The sequence below is a fragment of the Theropithecus gelada genome, chromosome 12, assembly GCF_003255815.1.
Source record: "Theropithecus gelada isolate Dixy chromosome 12, Tgel_1.0, whole genome shotgun sequence".
NCBI classification, from domain to species: domain Eukaryota; kingdom Metazoa; phylum Chordata; class Mammalia; order Primates; family Cercopithecidae; genus Theropithecus; species Theropithecus gelada.
The window spans coordinates 112,429,854-112,454,431 of record NC_037680.1 but is presented as its reverse complement, the minus strand read 5'-3'; the positions used below and the strand labels follow the sequence as shown (position 1 = coordinate 112,454,431).

Here is a 24,578-nt window from a genome sequence, read left to right as displayed (position 1 = left end):
GAAAGATTTTTCTCATTCTAGGTTAAAATGAGTATTACGCAGTTGTAAGCCATGCCTGCTCAAACCTAGCCTGTACAATGAATGCCTCGGATATGAAAACAGCTGCCTGTCTCTACACAGTCGCTGTAGGCCTCTCACTACAATGAACTTCAAGGAGCCAGCACCATTCCTTTGCTGTCCTAGTATTTTAATATTTGAATATGGCTTGAAACAACTGGATCAACAGATCCTAGAAATTTTGTTATATGGAAATGTTCACCATGGTGATACTGCCTGTCTGGGTCTCTTTAAAACTTCAGATTTCTTTGGATGAATTTGCTGAAATGTACAGCTAAAACAGACAGTATATATATATGTGTGTGTGTATATATATATATAGACAGACTATATAGATATATATATATATTTTTAGACAGAGTTTCACTCTTGTTGCTCAGGCTGCAGTGCAATGGCATGATCTCGGTTCACTGCAACCTCTGCCTCCTGGGTTCAAGCAATTCTCCTGCCTCAGCCTCCCGAGTAGCTGAGATTACAGGTGCCCGCCACCACGCCTGGCTAATTTTTGTATTTTTAGTAGAGACGGCGTTTCTCCATGTTAGCCAGGCTGGTCTCGAATGCCTGACCTCAAGTGATCCGCCTGCCTCGGCCTCCCAAAGTGCTGGGATTACAGGGGTGAGCCACTGTGCCTGGCCAAACAGTAGAGTTTTAAGACAGCAGAGCATACACATCTGTCCTCTGAAGTGAATATCGATTGCTACATTGTGTCTTCTGCCATCAGACCCAAGGTAACACGGAGAAACTCCCACTTCGGTTTTTGGTTTTTCCCCCATGACAAATGGTAAGTACTTCCAATTTTTAAACTTTCCACCTAGGCCTATTTAGAACTCTCCTATATGTATTTTTCTCATGCACTGCTTTTACAGGAATTACTCTGTTTTCCTAAACATAATGCCTGCCAAGGGAGTTCACAGCACCTTGTATTAGATTCCATTCAAATGAATCAGGTAATTCACTGATAACCACACTTGTCTGACTTCCTAAAGAAGTCTTCCGAAGACAAAAGTCCACTTTCTCTTGGTCAGGGAATAAGCCTCGAACTCAGAGCGCCTCCACTGTCTTCCGAGTTGCACACGGAGGGCATGTCATTCAGCCACTCAGAGTCCCCACGTCCACATCTTTAAAAACAGTTCTTGCTTCATGATACTGTTGTGAGGGTTCACTGAGATAATACTGAAGTGTTTAACAGAGCGCCAAAGCCCTCAATAAATGTTAGCTCTTACCACTCTTGTCCAATAAAAATACTGAAATATTTTCTCTCTGACTTTATGGGGCAATTTCTTGAGCTAAAGGTGTTGTTCCCACTTGAGGTAGCAATTCTGACATGATAAGTCATTAGGGTTGACCTGCAAAGCCATTTTTCACTTTGCAGCACAGGGGGGGAAACACAAAAAAACCTGTCCTCTGCAAACGCATGACATTTTCTGCTTTTCCTTCTTTCTCTTCCCCCACCTTTTTTTTTTTTTTAAGTGGGGGCGGCATGTATATGATAGTCAGACATTTTTATTGCAAAATGCCGTCTGGAAAAGATGCAAAACAAAATTGCTAAAATGCAAGGGGGGGGGAAAAAAGGGGGGAAAAACAAAAGGCCCCGTTCCCTTTGCTTATTGAGTTCAAAGGCATAACATGTAGCACCCTGCAGCAAATGGGAAGCTACACTAATTTTAAAGCCATAAAACGCTATCAAGTGCCCTGCGGGGCAGGACTACTCTGAAGCTAGTGGCACCTAAATAAGACATGGTTCATTTACTTCGCAGCTTAGCCTAATGTAATCATCAGCGGATTTTTAGCCTAGAGTTGTAACAGGCAAATAGCCGATGCGGCAGAGGCGGCCCTCCCAGCCATCGAGGGGGCTGCAGCTAGATTGCTGTTGATTAGAAAATTTTTCAGTTTTGACAAGCACTTAATGAACATAAATCGCACCTTGATTGGTTTCCATTTGGGGCCACAGGCACACCTGAGAAGAAACAGGCTTCTCCAGCCCCGCCCCTCCCTACCTTCCAACACCGTGGCAACAAGCCCACAATCAGGTTAGGAGCCAAGTAAGAAAATATTTATAAAATATAATAATGAAATTCAATTTCTTAGAAGTAAAAGAACATTCCTCATGACCCCCCACAGTCATCCTCTCCCACTGAGTCCTCGGCTGTGACTTACTGTTGCTGAGAAACCAGAGGGATTGGATTTATTTACCTTGCGTAAGAATTTTTGGCCTCTATGAGTAACACTAAAAGGCCAAAAACGGAAAACAAAATGTTATCAGTTGGGTACAAAGGACGGCCAGAGACGATCTGACATATCACGCTGTATACTGGTAGGACAATGTCTCTTGGATTCCACTGGAAGCTGAGACTCAAACCCTCCAGCCACACTGTTAAATCTGCTATTTATAGAAACACACATATGCTCTATTTTTCATTTTATCAGGAAATGCAAGAAGGCAGAATTTTTCAGTGTTGAAAATAGGTTAGATAGGATCTACGCTATTTAGTGGTTTAATTTTTAGAAACATGAGGACTTGGTCAGGCGCAGGGGTTCACGCCTGTAATCCCAGCACTTTGGGAGGCCGAGGTGGGCGGATCAGTTGAGGTCAAGAATTCGAGACCAGCCTGGCCAACAGGGCAAAACCCTGCCCCTACCAAAAATATAAAAATTAGCAGGGCATGGTGGAATTGCTTGAACCCTGGAGGCGGAGGTTGCAGTGAGCTGAGATAACGTCACTGCACTCCAGCCTGGGCAACAGAGCGAGATTTTGTCTCAAAAAAACAAAACCAAATAAAACAAAAAACAAACAAACAAAAAAACAGAAAAGAAAAAAATAAGAGGACTTATTTTGTCCAGTCTCACCCTACTTCCATTCACTGTGTGTCAACAACATCAACAATGAAATGTTGTGAGGACAGCTTTCGGCCCTTTTATTTTTAAATCCCAAACATTTCCAAACCCTGGGGGTATATAAAATAAAGAATTCCTTAGACAGAAATAGACTTTGATAAAGAATTCTTTTTGCGTTTGTGTAACAGCAGTGAGTTTTTCAGTAGGCTCCGTTTCCAACAAAAGTTGTCAATATGCCCTGAAAATATTTCTACTTTTATGGTGGTCTAATACCTTGGCTTTGGAACTGTTGCTACATGGGAGAAACAATAGACCATACTCTTTCAAACAGGTCACACGAATGACAAAGCTCCTTCCCAGGTCACTCAGGTGCCTGGCAAACTCTGGGGGGCCCACGTGACCATGTCATTGCTAGGTGGTTTTCTTATCACATGGCTTGCAGACCACCATGCAGGTTACAAAGCCTGCACCGTTCACTGCGGTGAGGACTGGGCCCAGCAAATGTCCCATGACCAGAGTGCTGGCAAGGTTGGGCAGGTTTAACATTCAGCCATACTCTGCAGCTTCCCATGTTACAGTTTTTACATTTAAAACCCAAGCTCTGTATGCTCACATTCTTAGCAGCATTGTTCACAATGGCCAAGATGTGAAAGCAAGTGTCCATCCATGGACGAACACAATGTGGTGTGTACATATGACGGAATATTACTCAGCCTCAAACAGGAAGAAAATGTTGACACACATTACAACTGGAAGAACCTTGAGGACATAATATTAAATGCAACAAGCCAGTCATAAAAAGACAAACAGTGTTATGACTTCATTTATATAAGGTTTCTAGAGCCGACAAATTCATAGAGACAGAACCTAGATGCTGGTTGCCAGGGGCTGAGGGGAGGGGGGATGGGAATTAGTGTTTATGGGTAACATAGTTTGTTTTGTAAGATGAAAAAGTTCTGGAGGTTGATTGCCCAATGACATGAACCTACATGGTACTATTGAACTGTATACTTAAAATGGTTAAGATGGCAAATGTTGTATGTATTTTACAATTAAAATGAAAAAAAAAAAAAAAAAAACCAACAAAATCCTGAAGCTTTTCTCCCACCATCGAGATCCTTCTCTAAGTTGCAGCAAATGGAGCCAGAATATGGCCGAGACATATTTCTGCTTCCTAAAAGCGTTGCATGGTGGATTCCTTCCACGAGGTTTCAGGAACTCTAGTCCTACAGATTTAACGAAAGGTTAAGCATATGGGCTAATTGTGCCTCCATCCATCCGTCCGTCCGTCCGTCCATCCATCCAACAAGCCAGTGTTCCAGATGTTACAGATACATTGGTGACATATACATCCGTGCCTCAAGGAGCTTCCAGTCTTGTGGGAGAATCAGAGAGATGGCCCTCTAGAGTAATGTGAGACCACACACAGCACGGGTGCTCAAATAGGCCGAGTGGGGGGAAACTCCCAAGAGGAGGCAGCATTTAAGCCAGGATTAGCAGAAAACATGGCAAGTATGAGAAACTAAAAGCAAACAAAGACAGCGATAGAGCAGGAAGGGGGTGAGAGACGAGTCTGAGGAGGCAAGCTGGGGCAAGGGCAGGGGCACGGACATCATCCAAGGGGGAGGAGGGATCTATCTCCATCATCGAAATACAGAAAAGAACTCAAAGGAGGGAAACAGACAAAAATATGATTAGAATGACAAGGTGAAGGTTCAAAGCAGTTGAGGAGTAATCGCTATTCTTCGTACAGCCAACAGGTTGTGGAAAACTTTATGAGCAGGCCACTGCGCTAGTTGAACTGAGCAAAAATGCAGGATGCACACTCAGGGGAGTATGGTCTGCAAGATCATCTCGGTGTCCTTCTGACACCATTCTGGATGAATTCCCAGGAGGAAGAGAAAACGGAGGCCGAGGTTATGGGTGGAGGAAGAAGAGCTAGCAAAGCAATCACTGCATAATTGACCTTGAGAGGCTCAGTGATTCTCACACTGTGCCTGAGTCCCAGGACTCCACAAAGCCATGTTGGAACCAACATGGAGGTGGGTGGGGAAATGGCTGGACCGGAAACCATGTCTGATTCCCAGTTCTGTGTTCCTTTGACCTGCACACTAGAAGGATCAGCTAAGAAAGGAGCTGACTCTCACTTTAGAATTAAGGAGGGGAAGAAATCTTAAGATGGAAGGAGGTAATTTAGATTTGCAAACCACAAAGATCCAACACCTTTACTTCACAATCTACATAAAAGAAGTTGAAATGAAGTTGTGCCCATAGCTCTGTGTGTGTGTGTGTGTATATGCGCATGTGTGTGTGTGTATGTATGAGTGTGTGTATTGTATGTGTGTCTGTATGTGTGAGTGTGAGTGTATGATGTACGTATGGTCCCACGCATGTGTTCACAATACATTTTCACATCAATTGTCTGTTGGAAGCTGCCTCAAATCCTATCGTGGAAAGAGGCAGAGCTGCAGTACGACTCGACGCGGGCAGTATCTACACATCAAGGTTGCCGAGGTGACATTCATAGTAATGGCTTGAAGGGCCAGGTGTCCCTGTGAAAGCAATCCATGCGGAAAGTTGGACTCTGGCTGTTCCCAGGGAACTGAAGAACATTCACAGACTCAAGGATGTGAGTGTAAGCTCTGTTCAGTGGGGATTATTTCTTTAGTTCCAAGAACAGCCAACCAACTGAGGATTCTTCCTGCTTCCCCCGAGCTGACTCCTGCCAGTCTTAGAAACTTGCAGAAATCCCCGTTGCGGTTCGTATTGTTTATGAAACCGTTCCCATTTGCCTAAAACAGACAGCTCAGGCTAGAACAGCCATGTTGGTTTGTTGTCATAGAGTTCCAGATCTTTGTTCTTTAATATCTGTATAATCTCCTCATATACCTCTAAATGGATTGTTTTTTGGATTCCAGTGATGTTTTTAGATTTTGCAGCATTTGTAATAGTGCCGTGTGAGTGATTACTTGTGTGTGTGTGTGCTCTCCCCCTACCCTATGTCAGCTTAGGGAGTCCATGTTGTATGACGTGGTGAGTATTGTTAGCTCAATCACACCACAATCTGTAGAGCAGAGCCAGGATTGCCAAAGTTGAGGGTTGGAGTCCAGGCAGTTCAGGAGCAAAGATGCTGAAGGAGTCACATGATCGGAAGCTTCCTTGTGGCGGCACTCAAGTCACTGTGACCGGTGCGTACTAAGCAATACCTATGTGCCACTCACATGACAACCCCTGGGCAGACTGTGGGGAACACAGCTCTTCTCCTCAATGATGTACACTAGATGGGGCAGAAAAGGACATTCTCACCAGAGGCAATGACACACACTAGATGGGGCCTGGGAACCAGGGCGGGTCATGAAGGCACAACTGTATGATGGACACGGTGTACCCTCATGATGGACAAGGCACATCCTCACCACAGACACGCCACACCCATGCCACAGACACGGCACTCCCTTATGAGGGACACAGCACACCCACACCACAGACACACCACACTCATGCCACAGACACAGTGCTCCCTTATGATGGACATGGCACACCTGCACCACAGACACGCCACACCCATGCCACAGACACGGTGCTCCCTTATGATGGACACGGCACACCTGCACCACAGACACACCACACCCATGCCACAGACACGGCACACCCGCACCACAGACATGCCACACTCATGCCACAGACACGGCGCTTCCTTATGATGGACACGGCACACCTGCACCACAGACACACCACACCCATTCCACAGACATAGCACTTCCTTATGATGGACATGGCACACCCGCACCACAGACACGCCACACCCATTCCACAGACATAGCACTTCCTTATGATGGACATGGCACACCCGCACCACAGACACGCCACACCCTTATGATCGACATGGCAGACCTGTGCAAAAGACACGATGCACCCTTATGATGGACATGGCACACCCTCACCACAGACATGCCACAGACACGGCGCTCCCTTATGATGGACGTGGCACACCCTCACCACAGACATGCCACAGCCATGCCACAGACCGGCACTCTCTTATGATGGATACAGCACACCTGCACCACAGACACGGCACACCCACGCCACAGACATGGCACACCCGCACCACAGACATGGGCCTCCCTTATGATGGACACGGCACACTGCGCCACAGACACGCCACACTCTTATGGTAGACATGGCACACCCGCACCAGAGACACAGCACATGAAAGGCCAAAGGACAGCTCCAGGCACCTTGGCTTACGACCAAGAAAGCAAGATGAAATCATTTTTGATCTTAAGATGAATCACGCCTTCTGCAGCAGCATGCCATAGACTTGACATGTCTGACTACGCTCTTTTCAGTAAGAAAGGGAGGTCTGTCTTTTTGGTCATCCCAGCCTCACATCTGAAAATCTGGCCTTCACATTTGTCAATCCAGTAGCCTGTACAGGAGTTATTCTGACTGTCTCAATGTTCTGGGGAAATCGGTGAAAAGTTTCTCTGAGTGTAAATGAATATTCACCACCTTAAGAAGTTCGAGGTCCACCCTAGCAGACATGTGAAGGTGGGTGAAGAGACGGATCACAGATTCTTAGTGAATCCTCAATCCAAGTAAAATATTGCAGTCCTGTGTGAGGAATTCGTGTATTTACAAAGGCAATTACGGGCACTGAGCACAGCCACGAGCTGCTATTCTACATAGCATAAGTATCTTTTTTTTTTTTCCTTGAATGATTTCTTTAGAGGAAAATACCCACTTAGGAATCATCACAGATCTTTTTGTTATCTTTACATCAGTAAAAAAGTGGGTCTTCCGTCTCATTTTGAAACTAGAAACTTTCTGAAATCTGCCTTCTGATGATAATTTTAGAGAGTCCAGGTTTGGCTGCCCTGGCTTTGAAAAAACAAAACCAAATCTCGACGACACACAGAATCAAAGGGTTTGTGTGTTGCAGGGGAGTCCAAGCCACTCAGTTAGAAATTAACCTGCCCAGTAATGAAAAGAAGGAAAGCTCTTTAACAATTTTAAAGGAGGAAAACTTAAGAAGGAAAATTCCAGTATTGCAGGTCAGGAAGAAATGACAGAGCCACAGCTGTTTTAGTCTGGGCACATGCAGAATGGAAAGGAATCTAAGAATGAGATTTTTTTTTTTTTCTGAGATGGAGTCTCACTCTGTTGCTGAGGCTGAAGTGCAGTGGCACCACGTTGGCTCACTGCAACCTCCGTCTCCTGGGTTCAAGGAATTCTCCTGCCTCGGCCTCCCAAGTAGCTGGGATTACAGGCACCCACCACCACACCTGGTTAGCTTTTATATTTTTCGTGGAGACGGGGTTTCACCATATTGGCCAGGCTGGTCTCGAACTCCTGACCTCAGGTAATCCAACCACCTCAGTCTCCCGAAGTGCTGGGATTACAGGTGTGATCCACCGCACCTGGCCAGAAGGAGGTTTTTTAGAAGTCTGAGCAGTTCATGCACGTCAGCCAGGTATGGCCCGGAAGGGAGGAGTTTCACAGCTGCCAAACGACCTCCCGAGGAAGCCCAGAGAGCCAGGATCGGAACCCAGGTGAGCTTTCCTGGACGGGGGCACCGTGAAGTCCTTGGCTTGACCGTGAGGCCACCGAGCTCATCCTTCCAGGTCCATTTAGGAATCCCACTGCACACATTTTTGTCAGCAGGAATTGCAGCCATGCACTCGATGGCCGTGCTCGCGACACGGAAGATGAATAGGTGGCCACGCTGAACTGTGAAGCCCTGAGGTCCAGGTTCTTTCTCATTATGCCTCCATTTTTCTATCAAGGTGCTCCCTAAGGCTCACATTTAAGTCCACAGAAAGGGACTCTCAGGGTCTCAGAACAGGCTGCCCTCGATCCCCCTCAACTGTGATCCAGCGAAGTGTCTGAAACCCTGAGACACTCATATATATTTTCCCCCAACAAAGTTAAGCAGTCAGGGCTTTTTAAAGGTCTTGGAGACATACAATTTTTCAAAGACACAAACATGTAGACCACGGAGCAGCAGCAGCAGCCAGCGTGCTTGCTTTGACCGTGTCAGTCTTATTTACACGTTTGGGGTTATCTCTGTGAAATGCCAAGTGGAGGTAAAGGAGCTGGTAGGGTGGTCAGTCCCGGAGTAAGTGTGACCAGGTCCCAGCTTGCCTGGGACTTCCCTGATTTCAGCTATGGCAGTCCGGCACCCTGGGAACCCCTCAGTCCTGCAGAAAACCAGGGCGATTGGTCACCCCATTAAGGCAGTTTCATTCATTATTTGGTTGAGCTTTCTATGTGTTATCTAAACTGGGTTATAGGTTTCATTTAATAATAGCATCTTGAGAAAGAAAGATGAAATAACAGCATCTTGAGAAAGAAAGATGAAATAACTGAAGGTTTTTTTTTTTTTTTGAGCCCCAGTTTTAGTCTTACCCCCAGTAGCTTCAACTTCAGGACAGCGTTTTCCTTAGAAATCCAACTAACTCCATTAGCTTTTGTTTGCTAAGAGCTTTTGCTGAAAGTTTTAGAGCTTGCACTCGTCAGAGTATGAAGTGACTCTTTCTCATTATGCTTCCATTTTTCTCTCAAGGTGCTCCCCAAGACTCACATTTAAGTCCACAGACATTATTAAGTTTGAAGACGACGTCATCAAAACTTCCTACCCAGTGAAAGAACTCATTCTCCACGTTTCCAAAACGGACACCTTCCAGCCAGTTCCCAATGTCTACTTTCAAACGTACCCACTAGAACAGATGTAACCTGAACGTCCGCAGCGGGGCACCTCTGTGTGACCCGAAAGCTACGCAGACGCTCCTGGACAGGCTGGGCAGCCCCCGCCTACTGTCAACCAGTGGCTGAACATACTCTGCCAGGGAAGCAATGATGTGGACGCTGTAGGTTCATTCACCTCTCCCGACTCTGGCGCTGTCCTTGTTATCCTGCCCTACCGCTGGCCTTTAGGAATAACCACAGCCAGGTGCAGTGGCTCACGCCTGTAATCGCAGCACTCTGGGAGGCTCAGGTGGATGGATCACTTGAGGTCAGGAGTTTGAGACCAGCTTGGCAGCTTGGGCAACATGGTGAAACCTCATCTCTACTAAAACAAAAAATTAGCCAGGTGTGGTGGTACACGCCTGTAATCCCAGCTACTTAGGAGGCTGAGGCAGGAGAATCACTTGAACTCGGAGGTTGCAGTGAGCTAAGATTGTGCCACAGCACTCCAGCCTGGGGGACGGAGCAAGACTCTTAAAAAAAAAATAAAATAAAATAACTACAGTGGAAATCTACCATCACGTCCTCCTGTGCCCATACCTCCTTCTCTCAACCTACAAAGCACAGAAGTGCAGGGACCTCATCATCCGGGGCAGCCAGTGCTAACATCTCCTAACCCTTTGGGGAAGAGTTGAAGGAGGCTGGGAGATGCGGCTGTGGGTGATGGCTGGGGTCAAGACTTCATAGAATCCAAGCTGAGCAGATCCGGGGCCTGGAGGGACCACTGCCATAAACTTTCAGGGAGCTTTCTTAGTCTCAGTTGGCTCAATGTTTTGCTTATTTTCCCCTCTGATTTACAGGGAAATTATCACATCCTATGACCTGACTACTCCATAAGCAATTCTGTTCCACTGCTTAGAAACAGAGGTTCTCTCCTAAGAAAAAGCTTTAAGATTTTCAACAACAGGAAACAGACCTGGGGAAAAAGATTTCCCTCCACATCTTCCATCTGTGGTGTAGGAACGGTATGTAGATTTAGCTTATGTCCTAAGTAAAGGGCAGAGTGAGGCTGGGCTGTGTGTCAAAGGAACTAGGGATTGCTGGTCTCCTAACAGTCTTTGTAAGGACTGAGCTTGGGGCTCAGGGCAAAAAAACCCCCAAAAAACCCCCAAAAACAAACAAACCGAGAAAGACACTTCTGGGGGATGACAAGAATGGAAGGAGAAATCTGAAGCAATTCAATGGGAAGGAAAGTGACATCCCAGGGCCACCACCCAGCTGAAGTCCCTTGTCATGATCTTCTGCACGTAGAAAGCTGCCACCGTTCTGAGGGAGACACGCAGTCCCTGGGGATCAGTATTTGTGAGGTTCCCAGGCAGCCGACCCATTCCAGGTACATTTTCAGCCTCACACCAGCCCCACAGTGTCCTCCAATGCCAGGTGCCCCCAGTTTCATGACTGGCTGCTTTGTTCTGAAGCCAGAGTTCCAAAGAGCAGGTCATCCTGCTGGGATTCCACAAGCTCAGCAAATAGCACGGCCACATACTGACTGGCCAAGAGCTGGGTCTATTTTAGAACACACTGATGTGTGGAAAACATCTGTCTGGGACTGATACTTGAAGTTCGTATCCAAAGGTGATCGATCTTTCACACAAACATGTCCGTGGACACTTGTGCAATAAGCAAATGGTGTTCAGATACCTCAGGAATCGAACTCACCTCTTCAGGGAGATCTTTTTCTAAGGGCATCTAACAGAGACATTGAAAAACCCTCACCCAGAGATTTTAGCAAGGTTAGGAAATGGTCAGTCTCCTGCTTCCACAGCGTGCAAAGGAACTGAAAGCCAGAGCTCCCCACTGCTGGGGCATCTTTCCTAAGTAAAGGTATGAGGATGCTGGCACTGCCGGGAGCCTGCAGGAGCGGAGGCGGCCACAGGGAAGGCTGGGGTAGCGGGTGGCCGCTCCACCCGACAGCGACAAACGCTGTACCTGCCTCTATCAACTTATTATTATTATTTTTTTAAAGACAGGGTCTTGTTCTGTTGCCCAAGCTGGAGTCACTGTGCAGCCCTGACCTCCTGGCTCAAGCGATCCTCCTGACTCAGCCTCCTGAGTAGCTGGGACCACAGGTGTGCTCTACCATGCCTGGCTCATTTTTTTATTTGTTGTAGAGATGGGGTCTCTCCATGTTGCCCAGGCTGGTCTATCAACTCGGCCCTTGCATGCCTGTCTTGTCTAGGGAGGACCGGTTGGGGAGCTTGCTGGGGAACTCAATTTGGTTGACTAATGCAGGAGCCGTGTGGAGCAGCCCTAGGAGGGGAGCTGAGTCTTCTAGACCCTCCTATCCCACATGGGCAGTCCTCTGACGTCGGCCACTATGCCTGAGCATCCCTGTGTCACAGAGGGAGAAGGACAAGGCTGGTAAAGACCCTCGATTTCACCTTCTGGGTTTGATCCTAAAGAAAAAACAATCCTGAGATCCTCTTGAACTACCGCCTCCCCCACCCCCGCCCATAACCACATTGGCCTATAGAATTTAAACTTGACTCAGTTGTTTACTCCTGCTCCAACGTTCCTTGTGTGCCAGACCCTCTCCCCAGATCCCTGAATTTAACATGATAAGCAAATGGAAGGAGGCTGCTGGTGGCACCAGGATCCAGCCTCACGGGGACTGTGAGCAGCATACACGTGGACAGAAAATAAATGTCTGTGCCGGAAGGAAGAGCGCCTCGCCGCCACAGGCAAGCGTTGGTGTTGATCGGCTGCTGCACGGCCCTACCTCATCTCTGTCTGAATCTGCCATATTTAATACAACTGCAGGCCTGGTGCTCTCAAGTCCCCACCCCATAATAGAAGTATCAGCTGGTTAGAATCCCATCTCCCCAAAAGCATGCTAGTTTCCTTTTGGTCCACTAATTACCTGGGCTTCTTAAGTTAGTGGTATACACCAGGAGCTGGTACAGCAACCTCACTATTGATACTCGCTTACATCTTTGTAGAAAACTCTAAAAATATCTGATGGTTTGGCCGGGAGTTTTTCCTGGGCTCTGTGGAAAAGAACGGGCTGTGGGCTGTGCTATACGAGAACAATGCAGGCCCCCGTTCCAGGGGCTCCTGCTCTGGGGGCTCCTGTGGAACCTGGGCCCCATCTGCCTTTCAGAGAAAAGGTGGATGAGAACCGTGTTCTCAGAAACCAGACAACATTTTCCTCTGGTGTAAGACAGGGATTTATTCTGGTCCACTGACAGGTTAACATCTACTTTTAATGACTTGATACAGCTCTACAGAGGCTGGCATGGGCCTGAATCCCAGAGGAGAGAAAAGGAAGCAGGTTCCCATGTTCAGACAATAGGGTGTTAGCAGGGAGAGGACCCACTGCACGCTGTGGTCAGTAATAGAGTCAGGACCAACAAGAATGACTCTGAAACCCAAACGCCACCAATCTTGGCAGCTTTCCCAGCACTTCACCACTCACGCCACCACTGCATGTGGCCAATGACTCCCACGGTCCTTCTGCCGTAATACATCCTGGAGATAACCAAGGATGTGGGTGTCACAGTGTGGTCCGTGTTTAACTGAGATCACCTGGTTCTACGATCTTTTGAAATTTTCCAGACTGAGATAACGGGGTCACTCTCACGGTGTAGAATTTTGGGACTCGAACCAGCAACACATTTGCACACTCTCAAGTTTCTTATTAAGGAAAATCTGGATTTGGCTCATGGGTGTCCCGTTGAATGCCTCTTCCCATTGTGAACCAAGACCACCGGACTAACTCAGCTGGTGTGGGTCAGCACTTCCCCTAACAACTCACAACAGAACAGACTCGGACGCACCTGTCAGAGAATACACCTGGAAGTCACTACCTCTCCACAATTTTATCCAATGCTTGGCTGTGAAAATGAAACCAATGGAGGATTACATGGAAGGTCATGCAATCTCAACAGGCTCTAGTGATTCAAATCCATTCCTGGATTAAGCCCCTCCCCTAGGGAACTATGTAACTGCATCAAAAATTTCAGTTCCAAGGAGACTAGCATTAACAGGATTGCATTTGAAAATGACATTGCCTCGCCGGGCGCAGTGGCTTAAGCCGGTAATCCCAGCACTTTGGGAGGCCAAGGCAGGTGGATCACGAGGTCAGGAGATCGAGACCAATCCTGGCTAACAAAGTGAAACCTCGTCTCTACTAAAAATACAAAAAATTAGCTGGGTGTGCCGGCAGGCGCCTGTAGTCCCAGCTACTCTATAGGCTGAGGCAGGAGAAAGGCGTGAACCTGGGAGGCGGAGCTTGCAGTGAGCCGAGATCATGCCACTGCACTCCAGCCTGGGCGACAGATAGAGGCTCCGTCTCACAAAAAAAAAAAAAAAAAAAAAAGAGAAAATGACATTGGCTTTTGCTTGCTATACAATTATACAACAAAGCCCCACTGCGCTCCTCTTCTGTACTCCAATAATATTCATGCATACTTATGAATGAAGGCGAAAGTATGGAATTGGCAAACACTGAGGGACATGACAAGAAAATGCCTGTGGATAGGAGAATTTTTGAAGAACTGGTTGTGATTCTATACCCAAGAGGTTGGATGAAAAGCAAACAGGCTTTAGGCCTCCTGAGGGAATCTTCTGATACATATCGTTGTTACCACACCTGCCCCTTGGCAAGAAGCAGCAAACATCCCTTCCACGGAGCCTGGGCTCAGCAGTGAGCGTAGGTTGACTGGAAACGTATCATTCATCAGCTCTCCCTTTTTACTGGCCAGTGAGTCTTACCAAGAATGATATTTTGATTGCACTTCTCTAACTTACATAAAGCAACTGGTTCAATAGTTAGACCTCCGCTCTCTGACAGGGTCCACAGGAGGAGCTAAGCCAGCAACACGGCCACTGCTGCTGATGGAGCAACTCTGCGGAGAGAACGAGGGAAGACCCGGTGCCTTGCTGTTGTTCTGATGGATGGAAGCTGGGTGTGCAGTGGGCTGCAGAACTGGAGACCTAGATGGGGTGGTCCTGGAGAGATGCCAACCTGGTCCCAGGTGGGCCTCATGGAACAGGCATTACATCTCTCTGATTTGAAGGCCCCCTGGAGAACCAGTCTGACTATATTCCAAAACTAAACGAGTGGGTCACTGAGCACAAAGGAATTTCCTTACTACAATAAAGAATATCTATGTAAGAATCTATCTGTATCTGTATCTTGAACCCCACTGAATAGTAACGCATGGGAGGTGCTCTCAGTAACAACAGAAACCAGAGATGCCGATGGAACACCTGCTTTGCTGCGTGGTTCTGAAAGGTGTAGCTACTGCTAAACGATGAGGAGACAAGGGCAATTCAGGCCAGCAAGCGAATTCGGCATCAAGGTTACCGTGTGGCTACCTATCATATTAGGAAAAGCTCTTCTTTCTGAAGGTAAATGCTCTTGAGAGGGCAGAGAAAAGGCCAGATGAGACAAACTAATACAACCTTTCTGGGAATTTGACAACATACATCAAAACCATGAAAGCACACGTAACTCTTCAACGCAGGAAGCCGACTGCTAGGAAATTATCCTTGGCAAGGCAAACGGACAAGGGGACAGAGATAAACAGAGGAATGCTGATTAGAGTTCTTTGATAGCGAAAAAACTGAAAGTAAATTTATTTGAGAAGGTTCATTTTTCAGATACTGTGGGATCAATGAAGGCATATCCACACAGTGAAATATTATATAATCATTAAAAATGGTGGTGTACAAGTACATTCCTTGACATGAAAATATCTACCGTTAGTGAGGAAGGCAGGCTGTGGGCAGTGTATACACAGTGGCCACGTGTTTGTGGAAGGAAAAGGCATATATACATAGAAAGAGCTGGGAGTATGCACCCTAAAATGTTAAGTCAGGTTCCCTAGGTGGTATTTTAGGAATAATATTAATTTTCTTCAATATGCTTTTTCTAACTTCTCATCAATAACTGTGCCATTTTATAAAGCATTTCAAATTTTTAAAAATTGATAGCTTAGCTGGGTGTCATGGCTCATGACTGTAATCCTAGCACATTGGGAAGGCAAGGTTAGGCAGATTGCTTGAGGCCAAGAATTCAAAACTAGCCTGGGCAGCATAGGGAGACCCAATCTCTACCAAAAAATACAAAAAATACTGCTGCTGCTGCTACTATTACCACTAGCCTGACAGTGATAGAAAGTTGTCCTTTGTATCTGTGGATTCTGAATGTGCAGAGTCAATCAATCGTGGATTAAAAATGTTTAAAAGAAGGCAGCGTGGTGGCTTATACCTGTAATCCCAGCATTTTGGGAGGCCGACACAGGTAGATTTCTTGAGGTCAGGAGTTCGAGACCAGCCTGGCCAATGTGGTGAAACCACGCCTCTACTAAAAGTACAAAAAAATTTAGCTGGGCATGGTGGCAGGCACCTGTAATTCCAGCTATTCGGGAGGCCGAGACAGGAGAATCACTTGAACCCAGGAGAGAGAGGTTGCAGTGAGCCAGGATCGCACCACTGCACTCCAGCCTGTGAGACACAGTGAGACTCCTCTCAAAAAAAAAAGAAAAAAAAATCAAAGAAAAAAAAGTGAAAAATAACTAATACAACAGTGAAAAATTATACAAATAAAAAACAACAGTATAGCAACTCTTTACAGACAATTTACATTCTATTACATATTATAAGTAATCTAGAGATGACTTAAAAGCATAGAGGAGGATGCGCTCAGGTTATACGCAGATACTACGCCATTTTATATAAGGGACTCGAGCATCATGGATTTTGGTATCCAAGGCAGACCCCAGAATCCATCCCCCATAGATACTGAGGGACAATGGAATAGAAGGACTGACTTCCACCATATATTCTGATCTACACATTTCTCTACATTAAGTAACAGTTATGGAATGTATTGCTATGAAACTAGAATTAACACCCCAACTTTAAATTTTATCAAGGGTAGAATGTCTGCATTTCTTCCCCAAGAATAAAGTTAATTTTGTTTATAAATCTATCTTACACACCACCAGTATAACAAACTGATATATAACACCGACTTACATCTAACACGAAGAGAAAAGTTTCCTTTGCCTAATGAACTGGAATGTGTTATCTGACAGTAAAAGCTGAGTCATGAATTGCATTTAACTTCTGATTTTTGTTCACAGCTTTTCAAAGCTAAATCCTGGATTCAATTGTGATTGTTTCCTACATTCTCGATTTTCAGATACATCACTCTTCTCTTCTTTCTCTTTTCTTCTTGCCCCTGTCTTTTTACTCTCATCTAAAATTTTACTTCATCTGTGCCTTTTATTGTAATTCTTTGTAGAATTGGAAAGCCACAGATTGACTAGCAGGGAGGGGAAGAGAGAGAAAGACATATGGTCTAGTGGAGTGCGAGGGACAGTGTTATTTATCTCGCAGTTGAGCAGGAGACCAAATACGAACTTTCACTTCAAACAGAGACAAGAGGCTGGGCTGCTGGTAGGTCCCCCTTCCCCACGGTGTTTAGTTGAGGTCTGCAGCTGTTAATTGCTCCGAGGGGGCCATACTCACATGTAAACTGGGGTGATAGGTCAGCACGCCATTGTCACACAGGGTGACATATTTCTTTTTCCACTCTTTATTCAACGATTTGCCACTTCGCTTCAACAGCATGCCCTGCAAGGGAAAAAGAGCCAAATAGAAAGTCTGACGTAAATAAAAAAAAAAAGAAAAACCAGGTACACAGGCAACACATACATTCAAAACACTTGTGTGTGTGTGTGTGTGCAGAACTTCGCTCTGCGACACTGGCGAATGCTGAAAGATGTGCCGTTAGTTCAACAAACACAACACAAACACATGCAGGCGTGCTACACTTAGATCTTTCGGATAATTAACTGCTAAACACACAGGGAACACCTAAAGGTGTAATGTTTTAAAGAAAGAAACCTCAGGCTGGGCACACTGTAGGGATCATTTGAGCCCAGGAGTTCGAGACCAGTCTGGGCAAGATGTTGACACCATCTCTAAACAAATAATAAATAAATAAATAAACAAATAAAATTAGCTGGGCATGGTGGTGTGCTTCTGTAATCCCAGTTACTTGGGGGGTTGAGGTGGGAGGATCCCTTGAGCCCAGGAGGTTGAGGTGGCAGTGAGCTATGATTGTACCACCGTACTCCAGCCTGAGTGACAAAGCGAGACCTTGTGAGAGAGGGGAGAGGAGAGACAGAGAGAAAAAGAAAGAACAAACTTAAAAAACTGCATTGGCCAGGCGCAGTGGCTCAAGTCTGTAATCCCAGCACTTTGGGAGGCCGAGACGGGCAGATCATGAGGTCAGGAGATCGAGACCATCCTGGCTAACACGGTGAAACCCCGTCTCTACTGAAAAATACGAAAAACTAGATGGGCGAGGTGGCGGGCACCTGTAGTCCCAGCTACTCGGGAGGCTGAGGCAGGAGAACGGTGTAAACCCGGGAGGCGGAGCTTGCAGTGAGCCGAGACCGCGCCACTGCCCTCCAGCCTGGGCGACAGAGCGAGACTCCGTCTCAAAAAACAAAACAAAACAAAACAAACAAACAAAAAAAAACAAAACTGCATTAACTGGGCTAGGCACAGTGGCTCACGCCTGTAATTCCAGCACTTTGGGAGGCTGAGGCGGGCAGATCACCTGAGGTCAGGAGTTTGAGACCAGCCTGGCCAACCATGGCCAATACTGGTGAAACCCTGTCTCTACTAAAAATACAAAAATTAGCTGGGCGCAGTGGTGGGCACCTATAATCCCAGCTACTCGGGGAGGCTGAGGCAGGAGAATTGCTTGAACCCAGGAGGCAGGGGTTGCAGTGAGCTGAGATCCCGCCACTGCACTCCAGCCTGGGCTCTAGCAGGAGACTCCGCCAAAAAACAAACAAACAAACACACACAAACCAGTGGGTTCGGTGCAGGATGGCACCGATTGTTTTAAGAAAATGGCAGACAAACCAGACATGGGGGGAATCGCCAGCTTTGATGGGGCCAAGCTGAAGAAAACAGAGACGCAGGAAGAGAACACCCTGCCGACCAAAGAGACCATTGGGCAGAAGTGGAGTGAAATTTCCTAAGCGCCTGGAGGATTTCCTGCCCTCGTCATCCCTGAGACCCCAGTCGTGGTGTGGAGGAAGAGCCACCTGCAAGATGGACACGAGCCACAAGCCGCACTGTGAACCTGGGCACCCCGCGCCAATGCCACCGGCCTGTGGGTCTCTGAAGGAACCACCCCCAATCGGACTGCCAAATTCTCCGGTTGGCCCCGGGACATTATAGAAAATTATTTCTATGAATAATGAAAATAAAACACACCTCGTGGCCAAAGAAACACCAAAAAACAAAACAAAACAAACCCCACAAAAACCCCAGAAAAACCCAAACTGCATTAACTGTATTCTCACCTTAGATTTGTAAAGAAGAATTTTTTTTTACAGTTTCCTTCGTTTCAGATTTTTTATTAAAACCAAAATTCCACTGGCAAATTTCAGTAACAATATTTAACAGATGAATCCCATGTAAGTGACTCTAATTCACTTTTAATGAAATCATATTAGGCCTCCTTGAAAACCACTCAGAATCTGAAACCAACACATTTTTGAAGCCATGTTTAATCCAGTTTTCTTAAACGGTTGCTGAGAATTTCTTCTTGTTTTAACACCAATTCCCAGCAAGCCTTGCTCTATCTTTACAGGTTTCCCTTTGTTAAGGAAGCCGATGGCCAACATGGAGCCTGGGCAGGCCCAGCGCCTTGAGCTGGGGTTCTCTCCTTCTCAGCCTGGGCTCCATGCCTGTCCAGCTCAGTCCCTTTCAATGACAGCGTTCACGTCGGGAGTCTCTGCCTCTGTCTTCCTCCCTTCTCATCTTATTCTGCTCCATGTTAACCAAGAAAAATAAGAGACTCTCTTTACTTCCTTTTCCGCTATCCTTTTATAAACTTATGTAACCTTAATAGGACTGAGAAAGCGTAAGACTCAGGCTAGCAAATTCACCTGGACTGAGGCAGAAGGAAAGTTTTGAGTTTTGAAATATAAGAAGACACTTTGAGAAAGCTGAGATGCCCTACGAATCGCCTTCGGAACTTTTCCCAGCCTCCACTGACCTCCTAAACTCTGCTATCTTTCAAGAATCACAACATGAGAATGAATTAACTACTATTATGGGATATAACTGAGTTCAATTTCCAATTAATTACCAGTACTGCGACAATACTGTTTTTTATTTACTAAATCGTAACCAAGTTTCGCAAACATAATGAAGTATGGGCCAGCTTGGGGCTCCAACCACCACTAGACATCGTTGCTTAAGGGAAAACATTTGAGTTTGAAACGACTTTGGAAGATGATTTATTTGCAAGTTCTTATTCACGGAAACATGGCAAAATGTGGCATACCTTGATTTCTTGGAATCTAAATCACTATAAACCAAATACGGAACTGAGAGCAAACAACTGAATGAACCGAGTCCATAGGAAAATGCTGCTAAGCTGCAAACCAAGACAGTAAGAGCTTCCTCGCATGCAGGAATTAGAGGAGAGGGGCAGTCACCACTACCGACGCAGTAATAAATAAGCAATTGCTTCAACTCATGAGAGACCCCTCTCCAGTGGGATTCCCGAGGATTTTAAAACTTAGCATAACAAAGCCTCACTCAAGGTCCTTCTTTTTTTGAGACAAAGTCTCCCTCTGTCGTCCAGGCTGGAGTGCAGTGGCGCGATCTCAGCTCACTGCAACCTCCACCTCCCAGGTTCAAGTGATTCTCCTGCCTCAGTCTCCCGAATAGCTGGAATTACAGGCACATGCCACCATGCCCGGCTAAATTTTTTTATTTTGTATTTTTAGTAGAAACAGGGTTTCACCATGTTAGCCAGGCTGATCTCGAACTCTTGACCTCAGGTGATCCACCTGCCTCAGCCTCCCAAAGTGCTGGGATTACAGGCGTGAGCCACTGCGCCCGGCCCTCAGTCAAGTTCTCCAGTGGGCCCCCATTTTTCCGTCATTCATTTCAGATGGAATTCAAACAATGACAGGTCTCTGGTGTCACCAGAAGATTACAGAAGCTCCCGGCTTCATTCAAAAAGCTTCGTCCGTTCCCACTCAGACACATGCTGGCCACGGCGCACACCCCTGGGGCTCCATGCGGATGGACTTGCACCACTCTTCTGGCTGGCGTGTGGGGGGTGCTTTCGTGAGCAAATCATATCCTCAAAATTGTGCTACTGCAGTGAAGGCTACGAGGACTTATTTGTTAAGGAAAAAAGGGGAAACAGTCTAATCGGGAGGCATGTGAAGACATGATTTCATAGCTTTCTGAAGAACTAAACTAGGCTGAAGTAAAACTTTTTTTAAATTAAAAAAAAAAAAAAGGCTGGAGTGCAGTGATGCCATCATAGCTCCTTGTGGCCTTGAACTCTTGGGCTCAAGTGATCCTCCCTCCTTCCTCCTGAGTAGCTTGGGATTACAGGCGTGTGCCATCCTGTTCGGCTAATTTTTTTATTTTTGTTTTTTGTAAAGATAAGGTCTCGCTGTGTTGCCCAGGTTGGAGCGCAGTACCCTGATGCAATTACAGCTCACTTCAACCTTGAACTTTCTGGCTCAAGCAATCCTCCTGCCCCAGTCTCCTCTGAGTAGCTAGGGCTACACATACATGCCACCACGTCTGTCTAATTTTTTATTTTACTTTTTGTAGAGACAGGGTCTCACCATCTTGCCCAGGCTGGTCTCAAACTCCTGGGCTCAAGCAATCCTCCCACCTTGGCTTCCCAAAGGTGCTGGGGTAACAGCGAAGTGAGCCACTGTGCCTCGCTTAGGTCTTCAGAAAGTGCTGGATGACAGGGAGTGAGCCACTGCACCTGGCCTAGGCTGACTTTCTTCTGATCCTAGGAAAACTCTTAATAAACTTAAGAGCTTATTAAATAAATAAACTTAACTTAAACTCTACGTCTTGCCAGGGAGGATAATCTTGGATTACAGGCACTATTCAAATGCTGCGTAAGTCAGCAGGACTATGGAATACCCTGGCCTCTTAGGAGTCATATTTCTGCCTTCCAGCCTCGGCCCCAGTTGGTTTATTATATGACCCCCCCAAGAATTGCTGTGGAGACGAAGAGCCACTCGGCTGCCCCGCTTGTCACGTCATGGCTGTGGTCCAGCTGGGCTGGGGCAGGTGCACTTTCCTTTCAGGGGCTGGAGCACTACCCCACGCTCAGCCTGGCTGTGCAGTCGTGTCCCCTGACTCCCCTGCTCCCCAAAGGAACAGGTCAGGGGCAGCAAAGTTATGGAAGCCATGGCTCCCTGAAAGCCAGGACTCTGAGTTACACAGGGGAAGTGTCTTGTTAGCTAATGGAACGTGGCAGGGCCAGCCCTCCTGCCAGGACACTGGGCTGCTGGGCTGCCAAAGTCTCCCGTTCTACTGATGGGCGGTGACCTGCTCCCCACACAGAACCTCTGGGTGTTCCAGCCACTGCCCAGCCTAGCACTTTTGGTTTTGAACTTCAGCTCCCCCTTCCAAAGCACAAACACCAAGAGGCGGCTGCTCAGGATCCCTCTGGCAGGCACCTGTCACCTGAGTCCCTTGTAGGGAGAGAAGTGAGACTTTATGACAACTCGCATTTTATCTTCCCGCTGCACCCCACAGTTTACAGAGGGTATCCCCAATTCCCAAGACATTCTGATTCAGTCAAGGAACATAAGCAGACAGGGGCTCCGCTTCACTCCCAAATTCCCACTGAAACAAAACATGAGCTCGGAGTGAGAGCAGATGAGCAAATATTTCCCCTAACTGAGAGTGCACATGGCTCTAGAGGAAGCAGTTTCTGTTTGCTAAATCCAGGAGCAGCCTGAGAAGGCCTCCACTCTGAGTGTCTTCAAGGAAAAGAGAACAGGACAAGAAATCTTTTTTTTTTTTTTTTTTAATTATACTTTAAATTCTAGGGTACAAGTGCACAACGTTCACGTTTGTTACATATGTATACATGTGCCATGTTGGTGTGCTGTACCCATTAATTCGTCATTTACATTAGGTATGTCTCCTAATGCTATCCCTCCCCACTACCCGCTCCCCACAGTAGGACCCAGTGTGTGATGCTCCCTTTCCTCTGTCCCAGTGATCTCATTGTTCAACTCCCACCTATGAGTGAGAACATGCAGTATTTGGTTTTCTGTTCTTGCGATAGTTTGCTGAGAATGATGGTTTCCAGAAATGAACAAAACCTCCAAGAAGTATGGGATTATGTGAAAAGACCAAATCTACGTCTGATTGGTGTGCCTGAAAGTGATGGGGAAATGGAACCAAGTTGGAAAACACTCTGCAGGATATCATCCAGGAGAACTTCCCCAACCTAGTAGGGCAGGCCAACATCCAAATTCAGGAAATACAGTGAACGCCACAAAGATACTCCTCGAGAAGAGCAACTCCAAGACACATAATTGTCAGATTCACCAAAGTTGAAATGAAGGAAAAAATGTTAAGGGCAGCCAGAGGACAAGAAATCTTAACCCGACTAGCAAATTCCAGTAATGGGGTGCCCAGGGCTGCTGGAAACTGGAGGTCAGACCTGCTTGGCAAGGAGGCGTACTTTAGCCCAGAACGTGACAGGGCCACATGCCGCCACCACCAGGCCCCTGGGGTTGTGTGACACAGCGACCCTGCAGGGCTGGAGGGCCCCATGTGTCCAGATATCCTGATTATCGAAGAGAAGTAGAAACATTGGACTTGTGTGTGATGGCTTCTTATTTTAAAATACTGGCCACAGGTTCACATTTTTGCACTGAACACAGGCTACACCAAACCTGCTGCAGGCCAGCTGCACGTGCGCACGGTGTTTGTGACTTTTGGCCAAGAGTCACTGGGGTTGGATGGAGCCCCCCTGGCCTCCCATAGATCTAAGGATCCAGCAGTCACAGCACCCATACTCTCCATGCAGCATGGGGAGCGTGGCCTGAGGGGCAGCAGCGTGCAGAGGCCACACTCTCAGGTTTCCGCGGGCACCGTGGGCCCTTCTCTCAAACCAGCAGGCTACCCTCAGCCCCACTTCCTGCCTGGCCCTGGAGGTGCCTGAAAGTCTGGGCCCTGCCACAGGTGACTAGGGTGGCGGAAGGAAGGGGTTATCTGATTTGCATTCAGAAAGATTCCCCTGGTGAGGTGTTGGCAAGATGGAAGCGCTTTCCGGCTCAAAGTGTGGCCCACTTTGGAGCAGCGGTTGGGTCTACTCGAGAGGGGAGGAATCAGTCCGAATGTAACAAGATCCCCAGACGGTCTGAGCAAATTTGAGACACGTTGGAAACCTGTCATTTTCTCTGGAACCATAATTTCTCCAAGAGAATTTTTAAAATTTTGAGTGTATTTTAATCACTATCTAAAAAGTGATCCAAAACCACCACTGGATTCCACCACCCGAATTGGCATCTCTGACTTCCTGGGTCACGAGCTGCGCTAAGCGGGAGAGCACTGAGGGAGACGCAACATGTAAATCACTCACTCCGAGAACAAGTCAACCCCCGGGGAAGGCACCGCATGCTGCACACAAAACGATTTCTCAGTATGAAAGCAGGAAAGGAAGAGGCTGGGGTCACCACGTGATACAGTCACGAGGCAGCTGAACCAAAGGAGCCTGCACTGCAACCGTCATCCCTAACCCCTGGCACGGAAGGCCGTCATTTTGTTTCAGCAAAACATCATCATCCTTATTATTAAATGCACAATAAATTAATGCTATTAATTTAAATTTTTAATAAATATAACTTTCGTATTTATTCAAAAGCTATAAAGACAAGGAGCTGAATCTTAGTTTTCTGCTTGTACCTAACTGTATACTTGTTATCAAAACAATTAAATAAATGTTGAAGGATTTATGAGATTTTTGTTCTTTTAAAAGGCTCTGGCTGGGCACGGTAGCTCACGCCTGTAATTCCAGCAATTTGGGAGGCCGAGGTAGGTGGATCACGAGGTCAGGAGTTCGAGACCAGCCTGACCAACATGGTGAAACCCCATCTCTACTAAAAATACAA

General features: G+C 46.6%; 1 protein-coding gene and 1 pseudogene across 5 annotated transcripts in view; one reads left to right on the top strand and one right to left on the bottom strand.

The window, feature by feature from the left end:
- Window positions 1–24,578, bottom strand: part of AGAP1 (ArfGAP with GTPase domain, ankyrin repeat and PH domain 1) — a 633,884-nt gene that overhangs the window by 227,148 nt on the left and 382,158 nt on the right. For all 5 annotated transcript variants that reach the window (XM_025404404.1, XM_025404403.1, XM_025404402.1 and 2 more), the window contains one exon: window positions 17,119–17,223. In XM_025404404.1, coding sequence (XP_025260189.1) covers window positions 17,119–17,223 — 105 coding nt within the window. The remainder of the gene's footprint in view (window positions 1–17,118; window positions 17,224–24,578) is intronic.
- On the top strand, window positions 18,516–18,647 carry LOC112636059 (annotated as a pseudogene).